Genomic DNA, 23,256 nt, shown 5'->3' on the forward strand with positions numbered 1-23,256 from the left:
TCAAGAAGCCGTCAGAAATTAGTTCTGCCCAATCACAACGCAAGAATCCTAATGCCGCCTTTCCATTGGTTAAAATGAAGCCACAATCCTAACCAATGACATACCTCCTTTTTCGCGCCCAATAAGGGATATAAAAAGTGCTGCCCCCATGCTTTTGTTTTGTTAGCCTTCTGAGGTGCAGTCGTATGGTTTCATGATGTCTGGACGGGGCAAGCAAGGCGGGAAAGTTCGCGCCAAGGCCAAGACCCGTTCTTCACGGGCCGGGCTCCAGTTCCCGGTGGGCCGAGTGCACCGCCTGCTCCGCAAGGGCAACTACGCCGAGCGAGTCGGGGCCGGCGCGCCGGTGTACCTGGCGGCGGTGCTGGAGTACCTGACCGCGGAGATCCTGGAGTTGGCGGGCAACGCGGCCCGCGACAACAAGAAGACGCGTATCATTCCGCGTCATCTGCAGCTGGCCATTCGCAACGACGAGGAGCTTAACAAGCTACTGGGCAAAGTCACCATCGCTCAGGGTGGCGTACTGCCCAATATCCAGGCTGTGCTGCTGCCCAAAAAGACCGAGAGCCACCACAAGGCCAAGGGCAAGTAATTGCTCAGATTATAGCAACTGGAATAAGTTAAAACCAAAGGCTCTTTTCAGGGCCACCCATATTTTCTGTAGGAGAGCTTAACATTTGTTACGTTGGACGATGAAACGGGGTAGTGAGATTTAATAAAAGCTTGAGTCACTTTACCATTTTCTGCCTTGTTGAAAGCAAAGTAAGGTAAAAGCATTTCATCACGTTTTAAAGAAAGTTAGCTGCAGTGATTGTCTACGGATTTATTAGGGCTTTATCGCTAATCTTTAATAGGTGTGCGTCCACAGGTAACCATTAGCATCATCAGTTTCTGAAATATTTTGGTACAAAAGAGGCACTACCCTGACTCGAATTTAGCAGACGGTGCAGCAAGGACCTGACAAGGCGGCTTGCGAGAGCGCGCCGGCCACGGGCGGCGTGAAGAAGCCGCACCGCTACCGGTCCGGCACGGTGGCCCTGCGCGAGATCCGCCGCTACCAGAAGTCCACGGAGCTGCTGATCCGCAAGATGCCGTTCCAGCGGTTGGTGCGCGAGATCGCGCAGGACTTCAAGAACGACCTGCTCTTCCAGAGCTCGGCCGTCATGGCGCTGCAGGAGGCGTGCGAGGCCTACCTGGTGGGGCTCTTCGAGGACACCAACCTGTGTGCCATCCACGCCAAGCGCGTCACCATCATGCCCAAGGACATCCAGTTCCCCTACAGATCAACGGAGAGCTTCCTGGCACGATAGTCTCCCCCACCCAAATACTGTCAGCCACATACGTTTTCCCTAACAGTACATGTGCCACGAGGCAATGTTGCTACGTTAAAATATTGGGATTACATCTGTAGATGGGACACCACTCTGGAGCCCGAGAAAGGTTTCTCATATTTGGGATGCGGCCTAAATCTCAAGTGCTGTTGCCTCAGGAGAACTTGACAGGTTAGTTATTTCTAACAAACTTTAAACCGATCAAGACATTTGAGGAAATGTTTTCCATAACTATTGCTATTGAAATGTAAAGTGTTGCCAATCACGCAGACTTAAACTTCTGCCTCGTAGACTTAAAGTAAGTGTGGGGTAAGGAAAATAATATAGAGGATTATGATATGTTTCGACAAAATAGTTGGTAAGTAGTGGAGAAATGTAGTGTGTTGTGGGCTCCTGACAGAAACCAAGTCAGCAAAGCTGACAGGGTTACCTTTGAAAGAGTTATTTGATGTGACATTACAAGTAACTTCTGTTGCTGTAACCAAATAAGGAATACCCCTGCCAATGGTTTTTACTGCCTAGGTCGCAGAATCTAGCCTCTTACTCTCCACTCACTGAACTCTTTTAATTGATGTCATCTCAAAATAAAAGACGTTAACTTTTTTTTTCTTGAATATCGTGAACACCTTTGGCTGTGTGGTGACTAAGTGGAAAATTCTCAGAATAATGTTTTAAGTGTACAAAATGCAAAAGTTGCAAAAAAATTTATTACATTACAGTTATCAAAGTATTTTTAAAAGTAAATTTGATAGAGTGACATATGTGCTTATATAGTTAACACAGTACATAACACAATCTTTTGGGGAGCCTAACTGCCATCAGTAATAAGTATAAAAGATGGTTTAAGATAACTCAGCAATTGTTGTGAAAAATGAAACATCTGTGATTTCCACTGGGTAACAAAGTAACAGGTACTGAGGTTTGAGGCCTAAATTCATAATAAAGTGAAATGCCAAAGTTCAGTTAAAGGTTAATTAAAATATATATTTTTCTCCATCTAAACTCATGGACTTCCCCCCTCACCACTACCGCCACCACCCCATCCACATCCTGCTGATTTTTATCCTCAGAGGTATTGTGGCATATATGGATCCCAGGTGGAAAACCCTTGCTGTAAGATTTGGTCAATCTAACCTATTCTTTTGCAACTTAATTATGATTTTTCACTGAAGCTGCCTCTTCATAGCTGGAATTTCTTTAGCACTTAAGTCTACTAATATATAATTATTCATACCCTTTTATTGTCTCTGTTTTTTGTACTTAAAAGAGAACTACTTCCAATCCTAGTATAAATAAGACTTCTTGAAATAAAAAGAAATGCCAACAACAATATCTAACAATGCTAGACACTCAAATGACCCATCAAAAAGCAGTAAAATATTTGACTTTTCATAGGCTTTTTAGAAGTTATGTAACCCAAATGATTTCATTCATTATTCAATTGTTCTGTCTTTAAATATGTCTTCCAATTGTAGGGAAGAAAAATAATTTTTCCTCCACCCTTCTGAGTTTTTGGCTGAGAGCCTGTAAGCAGATAGGTTAGGGGGTCCCCGCACCTGACAAGGGATTGAACCCGGGCCCTTGGCAGTGAAAGCGTGGAATCCTAACCACTGGACCACCGGGGAATTCCCAGGAATGGCTTTATTTACATGAGAAGACATTTTGGCCTAAGCCATTTTGTGATCTAAGCGTGGCCGCAATGCTTGCCCTTGAACGTGTCTCAGTAATCAATGATCTTAAGGAAAGTAAGGGAGTGCAGGAACAAAGGAAAAGCAGTCAAGAAACAATAGTTCAACAATAAAAACAAAGCCCTAGTTCCTCCTCAAGGGATATAGATAAAAATCTGATACAGTCTTTGAGTTCTGCAGGAACTAAGGCCCCCACCTAAGTGGAGAATGGAATGATAATTTTGCCCCTAGTGACTTCAGATCAACTAAAGCCTGGACTCGGTCAGCCTTTGCCCCAATTCTGTGCTGAATTCTCTGCTTGAGCCCCTTCATGAATATGCATGTACCCTTAGCTTAAAACTTCCCCAGTTTTGCTGTTCAGGGAGACACTGCTTTGGGAAGATCCCTAGTGTTCTCCTTACTTGCTGCAAGTAGTAATAAATTCTTTCTTCCTTCCCCTGATCTTTGGCTTGGTTGTGTCTTTTGGTGCGACACCCACCAAGAGGCGAACCCAGTTTTCGGGTAACAAGCCCTGTAATAAAAGCCAAATTCGAAAGAGAAAAACAGGTTTCTTAACAACTATACCTCATGTATACATGGGAGAAACCCAGGGAAAAATGAGTACCTCTAGAGGTGCCTTAGAATTCCAGGGAATTCCCTGGTGGCTTTCACTGACAAGGTCGCGAGTTCAATCCCTGGTCAGGGAATTAAGATCCCGCAAGCTGTGAGGTGCGGCCAAAAAACAAAACAAAACAAACAAAAAGAACTCCAGCTTAAATACCATCTTCTGCTAAAGATGGAAGGGAGGTCAGGTACAGGGAGGTTACCAGGGAAACAAGGGTAAGCTTTGTTAGGCATATTTAAATTGATGCCTTCTCCATTGATAAGGGTCTAAAGTTGTTTTACTAGTTGTGTGTATATCCATTACAGTCAGTTTGGGCATCTATTCTGCCCAAACTATTTGGGCATTTGCCCATCTATTTGGGCATTTTGAGATAGAAAGTTAAAGATCAAGTTTAAGATCAAGAATATTTAAGGAAGATCAAGAGCAGAGAAAGCAAGGGTAGAAAGTGAGTTCACAGAGATAGGCAGAGGTCAGATCATGTAGGGCTTTATGATCATGTAGGGTTTTATATGCCATGCTATAAGTTTTTGCAAATCATTCTAAGAGTTTTGAACAGGTGAATGGCATAACCTGATTTACATTTCTTTGAAAGTTCACTAAGGCAACTGTATGGTGAATACAAAGTTTAGAAGTAATGATATAAATTAGGAAGCTATTGCAGTGGTCTTTTTGAGAGATAATGGTGGTTTGGCTTAAATTGGAGTAATAGACAATGGTTAGGTATAGGATATATTTCACAAGTGTAACCAATAAAGTTTGCTGCTGGATTTGATTTGTACTGTGTAGGAGAGGAAAAAAAATTTTCCCTTTGAATTCTTGGCTGTGACTGCCTAGAATAAAAGACAAGTTAAAAAGAGAAAAACCACCAAAATTTTATTAACATGTATACCTCATGTATACAGGAGAGACACAGGAAAAATGAGTAAACTCCTCAAGATGGCCCAAGCCACCACCTTACACACCATCTTTAGCTAAAGACAAAAGAAAGTTGTGTAGGGGAGGGGAGACACATTATCATAAAAAAGCATAATAAACAAGGGTTTGTTATGCAGGTTAAAGTGGGTGCCTTCTCCCATAAGATCTTTTTCATGATTTAGAATCATCCTTCTCTTCATAGTATAGAGAGGGAGACACAAATGGAGCTTTCCTCTATAAATATGTGTTTCTTACAAAAAGGTAACTTCTGTTTTCAGAGATTCACCTGTCTATGCTGTTTCTCAAAAATAATTAGTTCAAAATAACCCTTATGACAAAGAGGCATAGTTTGGGGTGGCATATTCAGCTGCCCTTCAACAGTGAAAGAACATAAAGATACAAAGAAAATACTTTATTTGAACTGTTCATCTCGACATATTAAGTCAGTTACTATGTTAGAAAATGGCCCGAAGAGCATTGTATTTTTATAAAATAATATATTGTATGTTTATAGAACAATAAACCTTTGCTTATCAATTTCAGAAATTATAAAGAATCTGACAAACTTTTCAGATATCCATCCATTGCTAGTCTTATAATCACTAGTTGTTATGCAAAAAGTTATGAAATCAGATAGGAAGGGAGGCTAGTAGTTGGTGGGAATTTTACTCATTTTTAAAGTAGAGAAGGGGGCCTCCCCTGTTGGTCCAGTGGTTAAGACCCCGCACTCACAATGCAAAGGGCCTGGGTTCCATCCCTGCATGCCGCAGCTAAAGACCCCGCAGGCTGCAACGAAGGTCCCGCGTGCCGCATAAGACCCGGCTCAGCCAAATAAATAATTTTTTTTTTTTTAAAGTAGAGAAGGGTCTGTAAAATATATTCCAGTTAACTAATGTTGGGGAAATATAATGTAAAACAAAAGAAGAAAGTTTATTATTGAATAAGCTTAATGCTTATTCAAAATATTATGCTCTACACGGGCAATCTTTTAAAGAGATTGCAAAGAGAGAAAAAAATCTCACTCTTTTATATAGGTAAGTAGATACTACCCATTACATTAGGTAGATTTTGCAATCTGGGGTCAGGAAACTGGGAAATAGAGTACTATTTTCCTTGATGATTAAAGAGAGGACTCTAAGGTCCTTGAGGAAACTTTCCTGAGTTAAGAGGCTGGCAAAGGGCTTTTTTAGCCATTTTAAGTACATTTGAAAAGGACAGAGAAAGAAATTTTGAAAGAGAAAAAGGAAAGGAAAGGGACCCTTGGGGAGAATTAAACTTCTTATTTTCAATTTGTATTTGGCCTTAACTTGTTGAATTATGCTGGCTCTATACCCATCTCTGTAATATATACTGAATTTTGTTCCTGTTGGTTGAATCAGTTTTGTTTTTGCAAAGGTTTTTATTTATTTTATGAAACTTATAGTTTATAGGAATACTTTGAAAATACTGTATTGCAACCTTGCTGAAAGTAACTCTCATTGAAATAAAGTGAAAGAAAATCATTGAATAACAATGGGATTATATGCTAATGCTGAAAGACGGGATTAAAATTTCTCAGAATTTAATAGTAAAATAGTATATATTTTTTAAATTAAGTATATATAACCAAGAATGTTTGAAATATATAATCATTCTTTTAATAAAGGCTTTCTTAGACAAAGGTAGACTTTCTTTTCTCTGCATTTGAATTTTCTACTTGTTCACTAATGACAAATTAACTGCTCTCCTAATTAATGAAAGTTAAAAATTTTTTTTTAATTATATGTTACCTAGAAAAAAAATCTACTGAGACATTTAAAGACCCAGATTCGGTATTTTGCAGGTTAGGAGGACACAGTACTTCAAAAATAACAAATTTACCCTAATAAATTGTATAGATTTAATACAGTTAAGAGTACTAAAAGAACTACTTTGTTGAAGCTAGATAAAATGATTTATTTTTCTATAATAGTAGAAATTAATTTGAAATAAATAATTATGAGGTATGAATTCACAGGCAAATACTTATTTTTCAACATTACAAATAATTAAAATGCTAGAGCACTATACATAGACTGATCAGCAGAACAATAAAAACTCGAAATAATTTTAAGTGAAATATTCAAGAAACGATCAATTAAGTTCCTCAAATCAGTGGAGAAAATATTTACTATGTTATACTGATTAGCCAGCTGGTTAATTTTTTAAGTTAATTCTCTATACAAGAAACCAAGTCTGGATTATTATAGAGTTAAAATTTTTAATGATTCTACCCATTATCAGTAAAATAATAATAGGAACTTATATTAAAAATGAAAATTGACACACATTTGGTGGAAGAGAATTTAGCAATATACCTGGAAGATCTTGAAATTCTCTATTTTATTAGCCCATCTTGCTCTATTTCTAGGTAGTATATTTCCCCCATATATTAGGAGAAAAACTTCATAAAATGGTATTAACCGTATGCAAATACTGGTAGAGGAAGAAGACACATGTATATAGGTATAGATAAAAGCAGAATATTTTATTCTCTGTGCTATTTTATGTATCATCTACAATGTTAAAGTTTTGTTGTTTAACGAGGATGAGGAGCGAAACACATTAAATGAGAAAAGGGGAGAAAAATACCCTAGGTCTTGAGGAATCAAAAGAATTAACTGAAAGAGAACAAACAGGAGTAGTATGGCCGGCTTGTTCCTTTAGGTCTTTAGGTCCCCTCCCCCAACCCAGAGGGATTCCCGCCACAGCTCTATTGGTTTTCACTCTGGTCCGCAGAGGTTACTTTTTAAAAGGAGCTGCGACAAGTTGAGTGCAGTTTTCTGCTCATTTCCTCAGAATGTCCGGACGTGGTAAGGGGGGGAAAGGTTTGGGGAAAGGGGGCGCCAAGCGCCACCGCAAAGTCTTGCGCGACAATATCCAGGGCATCACCAAGCCCGCCATCCGCCGCCTGGCCCGGCGTGGAGGTGTCAAGCGCATCTCTGGTCTCATCTACGAGGAGACCCGTGGGGTGCTGAAAGTGTTCTTGGAGAACGTGATCCGGGACGCCGTCACCTACACCGAGCACGCCAAGCGCAAGACGGTCACGGCCATGGACGTAGTCTACGCGCTCAAGCGCCAAGGACGTACTCTCTACGGCTTCGGCGGCTAAAAAAAAAATTGGATCCTGTTTGTTTATTAAAAAGGCCCTTTTTAGGGCCCCCAACTTTTCAAGGAAAGGGCTAAAGTAACAATCCGTTTGTACGTTGGTGTCTTAAACCATTTAAAATAGATCGCTCAAGGCAGTTCACATAGTTAACTCTGGAAAATATGGGCAGAGCACAGTATTTAGTGATCGCGGGCCAAGATTCCCCCGGGCACGGGTGGGGCCTCCAACAAGCTTCTCGGCTGCGGGTTGGATTTGTCTGGAGGCCTGAGTTTTATGAGACCAGAGGCCTGGACTCAGGCCCAACTCTAAAACCTCCCTCCAGTCCTTTATATTTCTTAATGTCAGGGGTGAAGGATATGACCTTGTTTTTCCCCATTTTACCACCCGTTACTTGTTTCTCTAGCCGTATATGGTTTTTAAAAACTAGTAAACTGACCACATAAAATCTTTTTTGTGGGCCCTCATATTACATATCTTTACTCTGAAGACATGTTTCTCTTTGCCTTGCAGACTATTCCTCCTGGCTGGGGGCGGGGGGTGGGGGGGGCCGGGGGGTGGGGTGGGCGGGGGGGGCAGGGAGGGCGACGGAGAGTTCTAGCATTGTCCTGACCCCAAATGGGCTGGAAAGGCCAAAATTTAAAAGCCGAGCGAAAGCATTGTTTTGCCAATTTAATGCTCTTCCCGCCATTCTCTTTTTAAGCACATCGTACGGCCAGGGACATGAGATAACTGCTGAGTTAAAAGGCTACATTTTGGGAGGTCATTGGAGACCAAGTTTACTAATACAGAAGACCCCCGAAACAAGAATGATTCGCTTTGTGTTCACGTGTTAACTTACCAAGTCTACGGGCCGTGTTTCTGAGGCACTTGGTAGTATAACTGGTTTCCTTCTATTTAGAGGCAAATTACGACCACAGTACATATGACTCAGTACAATAGAATTCTTAATCGCTCACATTACTGCTAGAACTTAAACCTAAATTCAGAGTTCGTATTTTCAGCTCTAATACTGACAACTTAGTGGCTCTTAAAAGAGCCTTTGGGGTTAGATCTAAAAGACAGTTACTTGGCGCTGGTGTACTTGGTAACAGCTTTGGTACCCTCGGACACAGCGTGCTTCGCCAGCTCCCCGGGCAACAGCAGGCGTACGGCCGTCTGAATCTCCCTGGACGTGATGGTCGAGCGCTTGTTGTAGTGCGCCAGGCGCGACGCCTCGCCCGCGATGCGCTCGAAGATGTCATTAACGAACGAGTTCATGATGCCCATGGCCTTGGACGAGATGCCGGTGTCTGGGTGGACCTGCTTCAACACTTTGTACACGTACACGGAGTAGCTCTCCTTGCGGCTGCGCTTCCGTTTCTTCCCATCCTTCTTCTGCGCTTTGGTCACCGCCTTCTTAGAGCCCTTCTTCGGGGCTAGAGCGGACTTCGCCAGCTCAGGCATGATCTATTAAATCACGCAACGTACAACGACGAAAAAATAATAGAAACCCAAAGTACCTCATTTATATAGAACCTCTTATGCAAATAAGGTAAGTCGAAGTCCTATGTCTGATTGGTGACTGTTCAAGAAGCCGTCAGAGATTAGTTCTGCCCAATCAGAACGCAAGAATCCCAATTTCGCCTTTCCATTGGTTAAAATGAAGCCACATCCTAACCAATGACACGCTTCCTTTTTCGCGCCCAATAGGGTTATAAAAAGTGCTGCCCTTGCTCCTTCGTTTTGATAGCTATTTGAGGAGACGTTGCTCAGCTCATGATGTCCGGACGAGGCAAACAAAGCGGTAAGGCTCGCGCTAAGGCCAAGACTCGGTCTTCGCGAGCCGGGCTTCAGTTCCCCGTGGGCCGGGTGCACCGCTTGCTCCGCAAGGGCAACTACGCCGAGCGGGTTGGGGCCGGCGCGCCGGTGTACCTGGCGGCGGTGCTGGAGTATCTGACGGCCGAGATCCTGGAGCTGGCGGGCAACGCGGCCCGCGACAATAAGAAGACGCGTATCATCCCGCGCCACCTGCAGCTGGCCATCCGCAACGACGAGGAGCTCAACAAGTTGCTGGGCAAAGTCACCATCGCTCAGGGCGGCGTCTTGCCCAACATCCAGGCCGTGCTGCTGCCTAAGAAGACCGAGAGCCACCACAAGACCAAATAAGTAACAAGGTGAGAAAAGCTGAAAAACAAAGGCTCTTTTCAGAGCCACCTACACTGTCAAAGAGAAAGCTGGTACACACAGTTTTGTGTTTTGAGTGATAGTATGTGGAGAGGCTTGTTCAGAAGTTGGGAGATGAATCCGATAGGCAAGTATCTGAAGTCAGTTAAAGCTAATGTTATCTACAAGTAGTGTCCTTAGGCAGCCAAAATACGGATGCACTAATTACTTTTAGGAAACTTAGCAATTTTGAATGTACTGTTTAGAAAAGTCCTTTGAAAGAGCATCCTGGTTAAGTGACCTAACTAAAGGATAGTTACATTAGATGATGAAATTCTTAAAATTCCACTCAGCAGCCGTTTACATTTTCTTTAAGATTTAATTCTAATGGGAACTAGAGTTTGTCGATTAAAAATATGCAGAATTTATTTAATCCCATATTAGTAAATCCTTGGTCCTATTTCTTTGGGACTCGTGTTCATTTAACGCACTCTTGTAACTCAGGATACAACAGTCAGTTCAAACCTAGAAAATCTACCTCCCTGAAATTTACTCTAGGTGAGGGAGCCATAAATAAACATGTGAATATATAATATGTAAGATGACACACATCCTGTGAAAAACAGTGAGGAGATAAGCCATAGAGCATTATGGGGACTCATTTTAGATAGGGGGTAAATGGAGATTACCTCTTAAAAGTGTTACTTGCTCAGAGACATACATAAAAAAAAGAACGAGACAGGCAGATACTAGAGGAAGAGTATTTCAAGTAGAGGGAACTGAAAATGCAAAAGCCTTAGGACAGAAAATGTGTTTTTCTTGGGAACAGCCAGAAGGCCCATTAGGCGATGAACTTAAAGGGGGCGGGGGGGAGGACACCATAATATAGGACTTCGGGTGTGTAAATTAATGTGTATAAGTAATCAAAAGCAATAGCAACCCTGATCTCTGAGATAATTTGATAATACAGATTAGCTAGATAGAAAAAGCTGTGGAATCCAACCCACCTTTTAAAAAAGACACCATAAAAATAGTATTGACTGGGTGGGGGGGGATGAATTGGGAGATTGGGATTGACATATACACTATTGATGCTATGTATAAAATAGATAACTAATGAGAACCTACAATATAGCTCAGGGAACTCTACTCAATGCTCTCTGGTGACCTAAATGGGAAGGAAATGCAAAAAAGAGGGGATATACGTATACGTACAGATGATTCACTTTGCTGTACAGTAGAAACTAACAACATTGTAAAACAACTACACTCCAATAAAAATTAATTAAAAAAATAATATCGACTTTATTATGTGGTTCAAAAACTGAAAGATTGAGAACATAGTTTATAATTCAATACAGGATTTATTTGCTACTCCTAGTCTTTGCTTGCAGAAGCCCTGTCGAATGAAGTGATAATAAAATGCAAGACACCCAGGAAAAAAATTATGGTGATATAGTGATGTAGCTTGAGTTCTCTGGAAGCAGATGCTGAGATGGAGTTTGGGGTGCAAGATGTTTATTAGGGACCAACATCTGTGAAGGGAGGAAGGAACTAGATTGGACAGAGAATGTCAAACTGTGATACAGGCCAGACAAACATGTGGGGAGCAATGGAGCCTGTATTGCCTGTCAGAGTTGCCCCACATTCGGTGAAAATGTCCCTGGATCAGGCTTTACTTCTGCCACTGATGTGGACTGCCCTGAGGAAGGGCGTGCCTTGAGTTGGGTGGAGATCTGCAACTCTGGCGAACCCTGGAGATAAGAGCTGCTGCCTATCTACTAAGTGCATTCTACAGTTGGGCAGCAATTCTTTCCTTGGTGGGGGATCTAGATACTGCATTTCCATGTCTATGACATACATTAACATGAATATAAGTATCAGTGTTGAGTAATGTCTATGATGGTATTTGTAAAACTGACTTTAGCATACATGGTTTCTTTACCTTCATTGGGGAATTTAAAAGGGATGTGTTTTCTTTTTAGAGAAATGAGAAAACTTACTTTCTAAAAATCTTTACTAATTTCATATACTCCTGTAAGAGTTTTAGACGCCACAGTCATTGCAAATGGAAGGTGATATAAAACAATAAGGAATAAGAGAGAATCTTCCACTGGCCTTTTCTCCCTCCTCCAGATCCAGCAATCACTTCACTTATCCAGTCCTGGGTTCCAGTTTTGTACCATAATGTGAAGGCTTCAAAGTGAATAGTTGAGGCCCCAAAAGAGAAGAGAATGAGGCTTTAAAGAAAACATGGAAGAGATATTCAGTACAGACCATTTATGGGCTACATATGTAACATGAATGCACTTTAGGTGGGTATCGTTCCAGTTACAATTTAGAAAAGAAATGCTATGGGACTGAATGTTTGAGCCCCCTGCCCCCCTTTCATATATTGAAATCCTAACCCCCCAATGTGATGGTATTTGGAGATGGGGGCTTGGGAGGTAAATGGGTTTAGATGAGGTCATGAAGGTAGAATCCTCATGGTGGGATTAGCACTCTTGTAAGAAGAAGAGACCAGAGCTCCCCACGCACTCCTGGAGCCCACAAAGAAGAAATCACATGAGCACACAGAGAGATGGCAGCACCTACAAACCAGGAAGCAGGTCTTCACCAGACATGGAATCTGTTGGCCCCTTGCTCTTGGACTTCCCAGATTCCAGAACTATGAGAAATAAATGTTTGTTGTTTAAGCCACCCATCCTATAATATTTGTCATAGCAGCCCAAACTGAGTAAGACAAGAAAGCACAATGTAATTTATTCAATCAGATTCTCAATTTGTAAGAGATAAAGCTATAAATCAAGATATTAGCTACCTCAACACAGAACCCACACATAACTGCCTTCTCTTAACTACCTGGTCTTATACACTTTGGTCTAAGGTATGAGTAGGAATGTTAAAGAGAGATGTTGAAAAATTTGTACATGGGCAATTTTGCAATCACTGATTGGTTGGGGAAAGAGGTTGACTAATATCCACAGGATAGTTCATCATTTCTACCCCATTCTTAAGAGCCTCCTTCATGGTGGAAGCCCTCTGGTGGTCATTTTGGGGTAACTCATATACTGACTGTGTCCTTGTACATTACCCTCCACAAGACCTTCATGATAATAATTTTCTAGTCATGTTTTCCATGTCCTTGATTAGCTGGATAACTCACTAGTCACTGTCTATAAATTAGTAAAGATACATATAGACTCGCTTTTCCTGCATCAGGCCAGATTCCCTACCATAAGAAGTGGACAACCAGATGTACCACCCAATATTCTGCTGACAGGGGGGATTTCTTTTCACTACTCTCTCTCAAGACCTCCCATCTCTAAGTGGAGGCATAACTTGTAGCGCACAGCTATCCAATTCTACTAGTGCTAAAATGCTCTGCAAAGCCACTCTAAAACAAGGCCATGATTGTTAATCCTTTTTTAACTGGTCATAGGGAGTTTACCAAGAGGTTATAAAAAAGAGTTGAAGGAGAGGTAGCAAAGCAATAGAAACAGATAGTACAGGAGTCTGGGCATCACACATCTTGCTCAGACCATCACAGATCTGGTCTTGTCTATAGAATTTCATTTTAAAATGAAATGCTACTGTGATATCCATCTTTATAATTTGGTAGATCATAGGACACCCAGTTCCTGGTGAATATTTTGGGGCACATATTTGCTTTTTGTCCCACTGTCAGGCATTCAGTAATTAAAATGGCTCAGTAGATGCTAGAAGCTACTTTTCAAATAAATAATAGTTGCCATCAGCGTAAGACTTGGCCTTATTCTAAATCCCCAGGTGTGATACTCTTCATGAGTTCTGCAAGAGTCTCCTTAGAGCATTTCTGTCTGCCATGCATAACTCCAGACCAATGACTCTTATGCATCATAAAGCCCAAGTGGCAGGATATGCACTTCAAAGTGGGGCCAAGTGAAAACCAGCAGGCTTACAAATTATCTGATAGCTGGTGAGGGTAGCATATCCAGATATGGTACATGTCACTTTGGGGAAATATGACTGTTAACTGAAGGACAATAATGTTAGTAGCTCAAAGGGTAGCAAGAGAACATTTCAGATGAAAGAAATAAAAGCTGATAGGAAAGATCCTACAGATGTTATTATTACTATTACTATTATTATTTGGCCACATTACATGGCATCTTAGTTCCCCAACCCGGGATTGAACCTGGGCCCAAGGCAGTGAAAGCATGGAGTCCTAACCATTGGACCATCAGGGAACTCCCCCTACAGAGATTTTTTTTTTAAATAATATAGGAAAGAGAGGGAAGGGTTGCTGGAGCTATGCCCCTGAGTAAGAGAGAGAGTTTTAAATTTATTTTTAATAGAAAATTTAGGAAAGTCAGAAGTAGAAAAGTCCATGGCATTGATAAACATAGAGCTAGCAGGTTGGATTAGGCCACCCTGTCTCTTATCCTACTCAGAATCACTGTAGTAAAAGTGTCAGGCAAAATCCTCAGAAAGGCTTTCAAAAATAAAAAGCACAAGAAGAGAGGCCATTTTCTAGGCCTGTGCCACACCAAGGACTAACACACAGGATTGGCTTTTCTCTCTTCTTATAGGGAAGCACATGCAAATGAGTCCAATTGCCAAAAACACCCCAGCAGAAAATGCAGAAAAGCACTTGTGTCCATAAATAGGGTGCTTTCTAAATAGGGTGAGAGGAAGTCCCTGAGGGAAAGAAAGGAAAGAGAGGTCCAACTCAAACAGGCCTGAGACAAAAGCAGCCTGCATTCCCTGTACAGGCAGGATTTCCTTTCCTTCAGCTTAACTGAGCTCATTTCCTTGAGACAGAAAATCCCTAGCTCTCTTCCCTGATCAAATTAATACTGGGAAGCAGGTAATTCTTCAGCAAACCTGCCAGTAATTAGGGTGGCTTTGTGTGATCTAGAAGAAAGGAGATAAAGAAAATCTCAGAAAATTAAAGACATCATTTTGGCTCTGCTGAGAAGCTTTATATGGTCAGCTGCTGAGGTAATTCTGAACTCCTTTGCCTTCATTTCCTAACGATCTTTCCTACCCACAGCCTCTGCACACAATAAAGCCATGTGCCTGGCCACATACTGTTGGGAGAAGTTGCCTCCATAAAGGATTGGATTGGAATCTCTGTGCATTCATTCATTCATTGTGCGCCCGAGCAATATTCATAAAGAACTTACTAAATGTGGAACCCTGGCGATAGACTATATTGAACACGACAGTTATCTCCTCTTGGAGCACAGCTGGGGAGGGGAGGGAGGTAGGGAGGAGACTGACATTAATTTAAAATAACTCCAGTAACTAATACATCATAAGAAACTGATATGGGGACAGTGATGGAAAAATAAAAAAAGAATCATGGAACAGAGAAAATAAATTTGACTTAGACCGAGAGGAACGTGTTGTGTGGAGAGGGGAGTTCAGGAAAACCTTCCCCAGTGAATTCCGTGGAGAGCTGAAGCATGAATGGAATTTAACCAGGTAAAGAGAAGAAAGGAAATCATTCTGTACCAAGGAAAGAGCATGTCCAGGACCCTGACTCTACGGTGCGCAGGCAGAGGTGTCTGTGACGGGGTGCGGGTGGCCCATAGAGCTTCCAGGCCATACAAGAAGCACTGTCCCCTGTCCCCCTCGGGCAACTGGCAAAACTGGGAGAAACAAGTTTCAATGAGGTGTAAGCACCCCGAGGCACTGAACATTTTCTCAGTTGGGCAGGCTGAGTCCAGGGGCGTGCCAGATTCACAGATGTGTGGGTCAGGATGGAGCCATATCCCTTCCTTTGAACTCACTTTTGGCACCTGATATGATGCCAGATTCTACGCCAAGCACCTGGAGATTCTGACCAGTTTGGCCAAAAATGGGACCCAGTAAGGTTCAATTCGAAGCAACACCCTCTCCATTCTATCGCTGGAGGTCTGAGGACCACGCTTTTTAAAACTAAGCAAGAGACCTGCATGGGCTGAAGTGGAAGTGAGAGTAGTCAGTCCGCAAGTGTTAGCAACCCCAGAGAGGAGCCATCATATTTGGAAAATTCCATGTAGTGAAACCTAATTTTTGTTCCTTTTGGTTTGTTTGCCAGGAGCAACATACTGTATTAGCAAGTGGAGGAGCAGAATAAGGCAATAAACTGAGAAAGCATTTCTAACTAAAGATGGAAAACAAAGTGCATGTTTCTTTAGATGACAGGAATAGACGTTCCTGAGAAAAGAGCAGAGGTACAGCTCTAAAATAGATGCTTCCTGAAGGCATGCTGTGATCGTATAGTGGTTAGTACTCTGCGTTGTGGCCGCAGTAACCTCGGTTCGAAACCGAGTCACGGCAGTAGCTTTGTTCCTCATATGCACATCACCGATTTTTTTCAACACTGCCATGGAGACAGCCTCTCTAAAACCTTTGCAAAATTGAAGACAAATGTTCAGCATCCTGCCCCCACTGGCCAGCCAAACAGAAAGTATCCATGGTTTGGGGGTTTTTTATTTTTTTTTTTAATATTTTATTTATTATTTATTTATTATTTTTATTTTTGGCTGTGTTGGGTCTTCGCCTCTGTGTGAGGGCTTTCTCTAGTTGCGGCAAGTGGGGGCCACTCTTCATCGCGGTGCGCGGGCTTCTCACTATCGCGGCCTCTCTTGTTGTGGAGCAGAGGCTCCAGACGCGCAGGCTCAGTAGTTGTGGCTCACGGACCTAGTTGCTCCGCGGCATGTGGAATCTTCCCAGACCAGGGTTCGAACCCGTGTCCCCTGCATTGGCAGGCAGATTCTCAACCACTGCGCCACCAGGGAAGCCCCTTTTGGGGGGGTTTTATGTTTGTTTGTTTTTCTCCAATTCTTCTCTTCCCAACCATACCCATGTCCAACACTCCTATTGGCATTGCCTGGAAGTCTCAATGAAGTTGAGGTAATAACAATAAAAATAGAAAACTTTTTCTTCTAAACACGATGAAATGACTGTTCAAATGCAGATCCGGTTTATTGTGGCAATCTTTTCTAGCACACAAAGGACTGATTATGAATCACACATTTCTTTTTTTCTTCTTTTAGATGCATTTTATTGTTTTTTTAATTTTTCTTGGAGCATAGTTGATTTACAATGTTGTGTTAGTTTCTGCTGTACAGCAAAGTGAATCAGTTATACATATACATATATCCACTCTTTTTTAAGATTCTTTTCCCATATAGGTCATTACAGAGTATTGAATAGAGTTCCCTGTGCTATATATACAGTAGGTCCTTATTAGTTATCTATTTTATATATAGTAGGGTGTATAAGTATCGTGGCTAGGTCAGTGGTGAGAAACTGTAAACTCTGATAATCTGGGAAAAATTAGAGGAACTTTTGGGGGGTGGGGATCATGACTCAGAAGAATAGCCACTATCTCTAGCCTCTTCAGTTTCTTGAGTGAGTTAGAAAGAGGCAAGTGGACTGGGTCAGGTGGGAGTGGAAGAGCATTGATCTGAGGTGGGGAGGTGGCTGGAAAGCAGAAGCAGTGGATGCTACCTGGGGACCACAGTGAGGTGACTAAAAAGAAGCAGATCCCCAGAGGAGCGGTGAGTTCACTTCTCATAGCACAGCACTCTGAGAATACATATATGGTACCTCATCTCCCCTGGGCCTTGTAAATTTTCAGTGCTCAAAAAAATACTGTCTTCTGTCTTCTATCTCATATTTTTAGCAGCTTATTAGGAGTTTCAACATGAAGATATCGTCTTCGATTTCCTAAAGCCTTCCCTTCATAGGGCTAAAATAGCCCCCACTTCTTCCCCAAGTGTCCACCTGACACGGATTCTGAAACTCGAACCAACAAAGCTTCAGAGATATTGTAATTAAGCTGAAATGCCTTATATTTTCAGTGTCATCCCTTAAGCAGCCCAGGTTTGAGGCTGCTTCCCAGTAGTATAACAATATTCACAATGACCATCCATGTTCATTTGGATCACATCTACTTCAATTTTCTCTTTTGTGTGTGTTATTTCTACTCAGTTTTATAAGGGTGAGTTCAGGGATCAAGTATGTATTAACCCAGACTGGCTCCTATCAATTTTTTTTTCCCACCAGTGAGTGAGGAAACTCAGATTTAGAACAGAGACAAACATCTTGATCTTTCAATTCTCTAGAACATACTTTCTCCAGCACTTACTGGCCTGAGTAGAGGAAATCCATGTACTATGGCCCAGAGGCTACTTCTTGGTAAGAGGGTTAGGGTCCTAAATCTGGCACAGAATGAACTTGTAGTGCCAGGCTAGTAATGGGTTAAAGAAGACCTACACTTGGTGATTTGCTCAAAAAGTAGAGAATTTGCTTGGCATGCACCACATGATACTTAGTGCCAATACATTTCTACTAGACTTGTCAGTTTCTCTGGTTCACAATTATATTGTGTAGCTTTGTATGACATCACTAGCAAATCTGATATAAACTGAGCAGGGGAATTATAAGGTTAAAAATTTGCATTTTCCAGGTGTCCTTTTATGATTGCTTGAATATTGGTTGGGAGCATCATTCACAACCTGCCAATCACATTTGCAGAGGGAAAACTGCCCTCCTCTATCTATGGCACTCATGGTCTGCTTTTTAATTTCTCTGTGGCTCATCATCCTCATCTCTCAATGGAAGTTAATGAGAGTTACCACTTTCGAAAATTGTTCTAAAGATTTAAGGACATGATATGCATGGGGCACTAACTCAGTGAGGTAGAAACCAAAAACATGATAAAATAAGCCATTGTTGTTATTGTTAAATAAATAAGTAAATAAATAGGATTGCTATCTGTGCCTTTGTAGTAGTAATGTTGTAAACACTGATGCTGAACTCAGCATCTACTTAAATCGACTACAGTCCTCAGCTATTTTGATGGTGATAAGTTAATTCCAGCCATGGCAGGAAGAGTTTTGTCTGTCCTCAGAATTAAGGTTCACTTCAAGATTTCAGCTAGGCTATTTTTCGGCCCCATGCCTGCCAAAATGTTTGCCATAGTGTTACCAAGGCTGTTTCCCCAGAATCATACCCCTACCCCCTCCCTCGAATAGGGAATTCTTAGATAAGAATACTCTTATCTAAGTTTCAGGAGGAAGCTGCAAAGAGAAAAAATACAGGAACTGTTTAGAACCAACTACACGCAAGATGGCAGAAGATTTGACTTCCAGTAGACCTTGAGCCTCATTATATGTTTATTAGAATACATTAGCATGCTAAATGACACACCCACCAGCACCTTGACAGTTGAGAGTTACCATGACAACAATGGGAAAAGCTCATACAAGGACTGAAAAGGAGGATTGCATCAGTTCTGGGCCTAAACCACACCCGTGTTCTCAGATAAGTCATGAATATTCCACCCACTCTTTCCAATTCCCTCCCTTCTACCTCCACTGTCCTATATAGGTATTTGGTGTTTCATTATTTGCCTTGGACTATATCGTGCTATCTATTCTGTTCCATTGGTTTATCTATCTCTGCAAAAATACCACACATATTAATTACTATCCTTTAAAATACATCTGACGTTAGAAAAGAAAACACCACTAACATTCTTTTCTTTTTTAAAATAATTTAGTTTGCTAAAGCTCTCTAGTTCTTCCAAGTATTAGAATCTGTTGGAATTTTGATTGAAATCTCATTGTATATATATAATTTTATATAATTTTAAAGAAATTTTGTATTTTTATTTTATAGAACTTTTGCTCTCATTAATATGTTGTATCACTGCATTTATTTAGGTAGTTTTTTATATCTTTCCATAATATTTTATAACTTTCCCTGTGAAAGTACTGTACATAATTTGTCAGATTTATTCTTAAGTATAATTTTTTAAACCTTATTTTCTATGTATTTCTGAATTAAAATTATGAACAGTTATCTAGCAAATGTGCTAAACTCATTTATTGATTTTAAACATTTATTGATTCTCCAGTTTTCTCTGTAGATATCACGTCATCTGCAACTAACGATTACTTATTTATTCCTGTTCACTCCTTATACATATTTTCTAATTTTAAACCAGCCTAATGAACTATTATTACTCCTCCCACATGGAATAATTAATCATATTTTTATTTGCACAATTTTCAATAGGTCTTATTATTTCACCCCCAAATCCATCCACCAGTTATTTAAATCTCTTTTCAGGGTGTTTATCCACATCCAGGTTTCTCTCAACTTCATCTCCTTGAAGAATTCTTCCCCAGACATTTCTGAACTCTTACAGTCTGGTCTTGCTCCCCTTAACACTCCATCTGTATGATATTCCCGTCATCCTGGACTGTCCCTTCACTTATCTCCTATGTTGCACTTGCATCTCATTCTTTCTGTATCCCAAGTCTTCCTACTTCTTAACCCACACTTTCATTTTGGTAGAACGTATCCTCCCATGGATCCCAAGAAAGGAAGTACTGAAGGTAAATTATACAAGGCAGTGTATATTTGAAAATGTCTCTCTTTTACACTCATACTTGATGGATACTTGGGTTTCATATAGGATTCTAGGGTGGATTTCATTTTCTTTCAGATTTGAATCCATTGCTTTATTGTCATCTAGCTTCTGGTGCCAATTTTGAAAAGTCAGCTACTCTGTTAACTTATCCCTTCTGTGACTTTTCAAAAATCCTTTTTACGGACTACTCAGTGATCCCTGCCTATCTAGATTTTTTTTTTAGTGTTGTGATATGTACTTAATTTTTTGAGGTTTATCATCCTTGCATTTTCCCTATTCTTTATATCAGGAAGTAATACTACTTAGATATTGCACATCCTAGACTTTTCCTCTAATAAACTTATTTTTTTTCTCTGTATCACTAACTTTTTTGCTTGATATTCCAGGATAGTATCACACTTTATGATCTATTTATTAAAATTTTCATTTCTGATAATATATTTTTATTTTACAAAAGCCTCTTTCCTTGTGCAAATACACTTATCTTTATTTCAGTATTCAATGTTGTCTCCCATCTCTCTGAGTATATTAATATTGGTTTATTCTCAGCATTGTTCTACCTATGTAGCCTTTGTCCATAAGTTGCTTTTTGTTTCTGTTTTTGTTACATTTATTTAATACATTCTTCAGAAATATCATGATTCTGACTTTCTATTCATGGTTTAGAGCAGAATATGTGAAAGTCTATTGCAAGCTCTGACCCTTTGGACAGTGCTTGCTTATTTTGAGTGGAAGTGGGGTCGAAGAGGGTTGGGAAGATCACTGGGTAAGGTCAAGGTTTTCATAGATGTCTCCTGTCTTTAGTCTGGAACCTCAGCCATCAAACACATCAAATGCCTCTCAGGACAGAGATCACTGTTTTATCCTTTTAGGAGCATAAACCTGGAGCCTTCTTCCTGAGACTTCCAGGCAGGAGCTAGGAGAGCTTGACTTTCTAGGAGAGAGAACCTGAGTCCTCTGAAGAACTGGGAAATGCTGTAGGGTTCAGCCTCTGTTGAGACCTGTCCACACATTTCTTTGGCACTGTTCCCAATCTGAGGCCCAGGCTACACCCTTTTGATCTGAAATCGGATCCTCGCCCCTCCGCCCAGTTTTACAATTTTAGAAATTCTTGCTGATTAGGCTCTCTCACTCTTGAGGTGAGACGTTTATTGTCCCCAGCGCTCAGGCCTCATTGAAATCTATTTCTGCTTGACTTTTATGGTGACTGGAGATAACAGAAATAACAAGACTATTTTTCAGTAACAACCCGATGCTCTACACTGCCTCAGAGAACTAAGCAGTGTATGAAAGTGGAGCTCCCAAAGAAAAGTCGGGAGACAATCTGCAATTCTGTTTCGTAAATAGCTCTCAGAAGCCTAATCTAGAAAAACAAAAACGAAAGCGAAAACCCACTCTGTTAGCCTTGGAGTGAGAGAAGGAAAAGGAAAAAAAAAAAAAAAAAGCAGTTTATAAGTTGGTTCCACTGGGGATCGAACCCAGGACCTTCTGCGTGTAAAGCAGATGTGCTAACCACTACACTATGGAACCAGAAGTACGTGGGTTTTCTGTCCCCAGGTACAAAAGTTTCTAGAAAAATACATCAGAAAATATAGCTATTTGATTCAAAGATAGATAACTTTGAACACAGGAAATTTTGGAGCTTAATTACATTTCTAGTGCATCTCACTCACGCACAAGCTTGAAATATGTCCTCAAATTGCATCATCTGTGAACACATGATTCTTGATTTGTGCCCCTTTGAACACTTCTAAACTAATCTATATTTATCCAGTCACTCAGAGAGTATTTATTTTGAGCCTACGTGCCAAGCACTTGTCGAAGTGCTGCAGATAGAGAAGTGCAACAATTAAAACCCCTGTGTGTACGCATCTTTTGCTGTAGTTCCTAGCAAATAACGGGGGCTGAATAAACGTATCTTTGTTTCAAGGGAATTATAAACGAAGTTAACAGCACTCACATGACCTCCCTTTTTTTGCAGCTGGGTTAGAGCTGGCCAATTGGGGACTGCTCACTAAGTTAAACTTGGGATATTTGTGCATTAAGATGGGAGGCAAAAAAAATGTTTTCAATTGTAGGGGTTCAGAGCATGCCACCCCAAAATATGCCTCTCTGATATGTTGATTGTTTTAAGCTAAAGACACTTGAAAAACAGCAGATGCAAGAAGGGCACTCTTACCTTCCTTTTTCTTTCCAAAAGCAGGAGATAAAATACCCATATGCCCTCTCTGTACCAGAAGGAAGGAAGCATTCTTATCACCAGAGACTGGGGAGTCCAAGCCGAGAGAAATCTGTACCAAAAAACCTCCTTAAACTAACCCTTATCTTCCTAGTCACTTTTCCACATAATTGCCCTAGTCCAAACCCTTTCCTCTTGGCACGTTTTCACAACGTTTGTCCAACCTAGTGCATAAGCGTTGGGCTCTGATTGCTTCTTTGAGTCTTCATTTTTCTTGTGAGGGCTCCCACGTACATGTAAAACTTACTTAATAAAATTTGTATGTTTTTCTCCTATTTATCTGTTTTATGCTAGTTTACTTCTCAGGCCCAGCCAGAAACCCTAAGAATAGAGGGGAAATTTTACTTCCCGTTCACAATCTCTCTCTCTTCCCTCCCTCCTTCCTTGTGATATAATATTGGTCCAACACATCTCCGTCAAACTCTGGGCCCTGATTTCCAGAGCCTTCTTGAAGAGTCGGGAGCCTTTTGGAAATCGAGTCACTGGTGAGGGCCACCAGACTGAGGAGGTTGTTTGCAGGTCACATAATCCTAGCTGTTCAAGGTCTTCTCAGTTTTCATTTCTCTTTAGAATCAATTTACAGTAGACTTAAAAACTGATGGGCTTGGGGTGGTTATACCAAACTGATGGTGGGCAAGGACCACAGTGGAAAGATTCAGCCATGTACCTATTAAACACTGCCTACTTGGATTTTTTTTCTATGCTCTGGAGGTAAGGTGTAGGATTATAGGAGAGCGAAAAATAACCAAATAGCCTGAGCACAAAACAGAAACTCATAAGTTTTCTGGAACAAACG

General features: G+C 40.9%; 5 protein-coding genes and 1 non-coding gene across 7 annotated transcripts; 4 read left to right on the forward strand and 2 right to left on the reverse strand.

Moving 5' to 3' along the window:
* The first annotated feature begins 193 nt into the window (after positions 1-193).
* Positions 194-589, forward strand: LOC118903986 (histone H2A type 1-like). The gene has a single exon (XM_036869610.1). It carries the CDS (start codon positions 194-196, stop codon positions 587-589), a length of 396 nt encoding a protein of 131 aa, XP_036725505.1.
* Positions 590-689: 100 nt separating this feature from the next.
* Positions 690-1,408, forward strand: LOC118903519 (histone H3-4-like). The gene is given in 4 exon segments (XM_036868673.1): positions 690-699; positions 852-865; positions 939-1,239; positions 1,242-1,408. Coding segments are annotated over 4 exon segments (492 nt in total).
* A 5,942-nt stretch (positions 1,409-7,350) lies between these two features.
* Positions 7,351-7,665, forward strand: LOC118904008 (histone H4). Its single transcript, XM_036869639.1, has one exon. The coding sequence runs from the start codon at positions 7,354-7,356 to the stop codon at positions 7,663-7,665; it is 312 nt and encodes a 103-aa protein (XP_036725534.1). The 5' UTR covers positions 7,351-7,353.
* Positions 7,666-8,724: 1,059 nt separating this feature from the next.
* On the reverse strand, positions 8,725-9,105 carry LOC118904002 (histone H2B type 1-K-like). Its single transcript, XM_036869629.1, has one exon. The coding sequence runs from the start codon at positions 9,103-9,105 to the stop codon at positions 8,725-8,727; it is 381 nt and encodes a 126-aa protein (XP_036725524.1).
* A 304-nt stretch (positions 9,106-9,409) lies between these two features.
* On the forward strand, positions 9,410-19,208 carry LOC118903992 (histone H2A type 1-J-like). 2 transcript variants are annotated; one of them, XM_036869619.1, is made up of 2 exons: positions 9,410-9,815; positions 18,851-19,208. In XM_036869619.1, exon 1 carries the CDS (start codon positions 9,418-9,420, stop codon positions 9,805-9,807), a length of 390 nt encoding a protein of 129 aa, XP_036725514.1. In that variant the 5' UTR covers positions 9,410-9,417; the 3' UTR covers positions 9,808-9,815; positions 18,851-19,208. The 2 variants fall into 2 exon arrangements, with proteins under 2 accessions (XP_036725514.1, XP_036725513.1); XM_036869618.1 differs by lacking the exon at positions 18,851-19,208 and adding an exon at positions 11,941-12,473.
* A 2,470-nt stretch (positions 19,209-21,678) lies between these two features.
* TRNAV-UAC lies at positions 21,679-21,751 on the reverse strand. The gene has a single exon. It is a non-coding gene; the product is annotated as a tRNA-Val (tRNA).
* Positions 21,752-23,256: the final 1,505 nt, after the last annotated feature.

The sequence above is a fragment of the Balaenoptera musculus genome, chromosome 11, assembly GCF_009873245.2.
Source record: "Balaenoptera musculus isolate JJ_BM4_2016_0621 chromosome 11, mBalMus1.pri.v3, whole genome shotgun sequence".
NCBI classification, from domain to species: Eukaryota; Metazoa; Chordata; class Mammalia; order Artiodactyla; family Balaenopteridae; genus Balaenoptera; species Balaenoptera musculus.

What these genes read in the sequence shown, in the direction of transcription:
- LOC118903986 (XM_036869610.1), top strand. Translation starts at nt 194, where the DNA reads ATGATGTCTGGACGGGGCAAGCAAGGCGGGAAAGTTCGCGCCAAGGCC.
- LOC118904008 (XM_036869639.1), top strand. Translation starts at nt 7,354, where the DNA reads ATGTCCGGACGTGGTAAGGGGGGGAAAGGTTTGGGGAAAGGGGGCGCC.
- LOC118904002 (XM_036869629.1), bottom strand. Translation starts at nt 9,105, where the DNA reads ATGCCTGAGCTGGCGAAGTCCGCTCTAGCCCCGAAGAAGGGCTCTAAG.
- LOC118903992 (XM_036869619.1), top strand. Translation starts at nt 9,418, where the DNA reads ATGATGTCCGGACGAGGCAAACAAAGCGGTAAGGCTCGCGCTAAGGCC.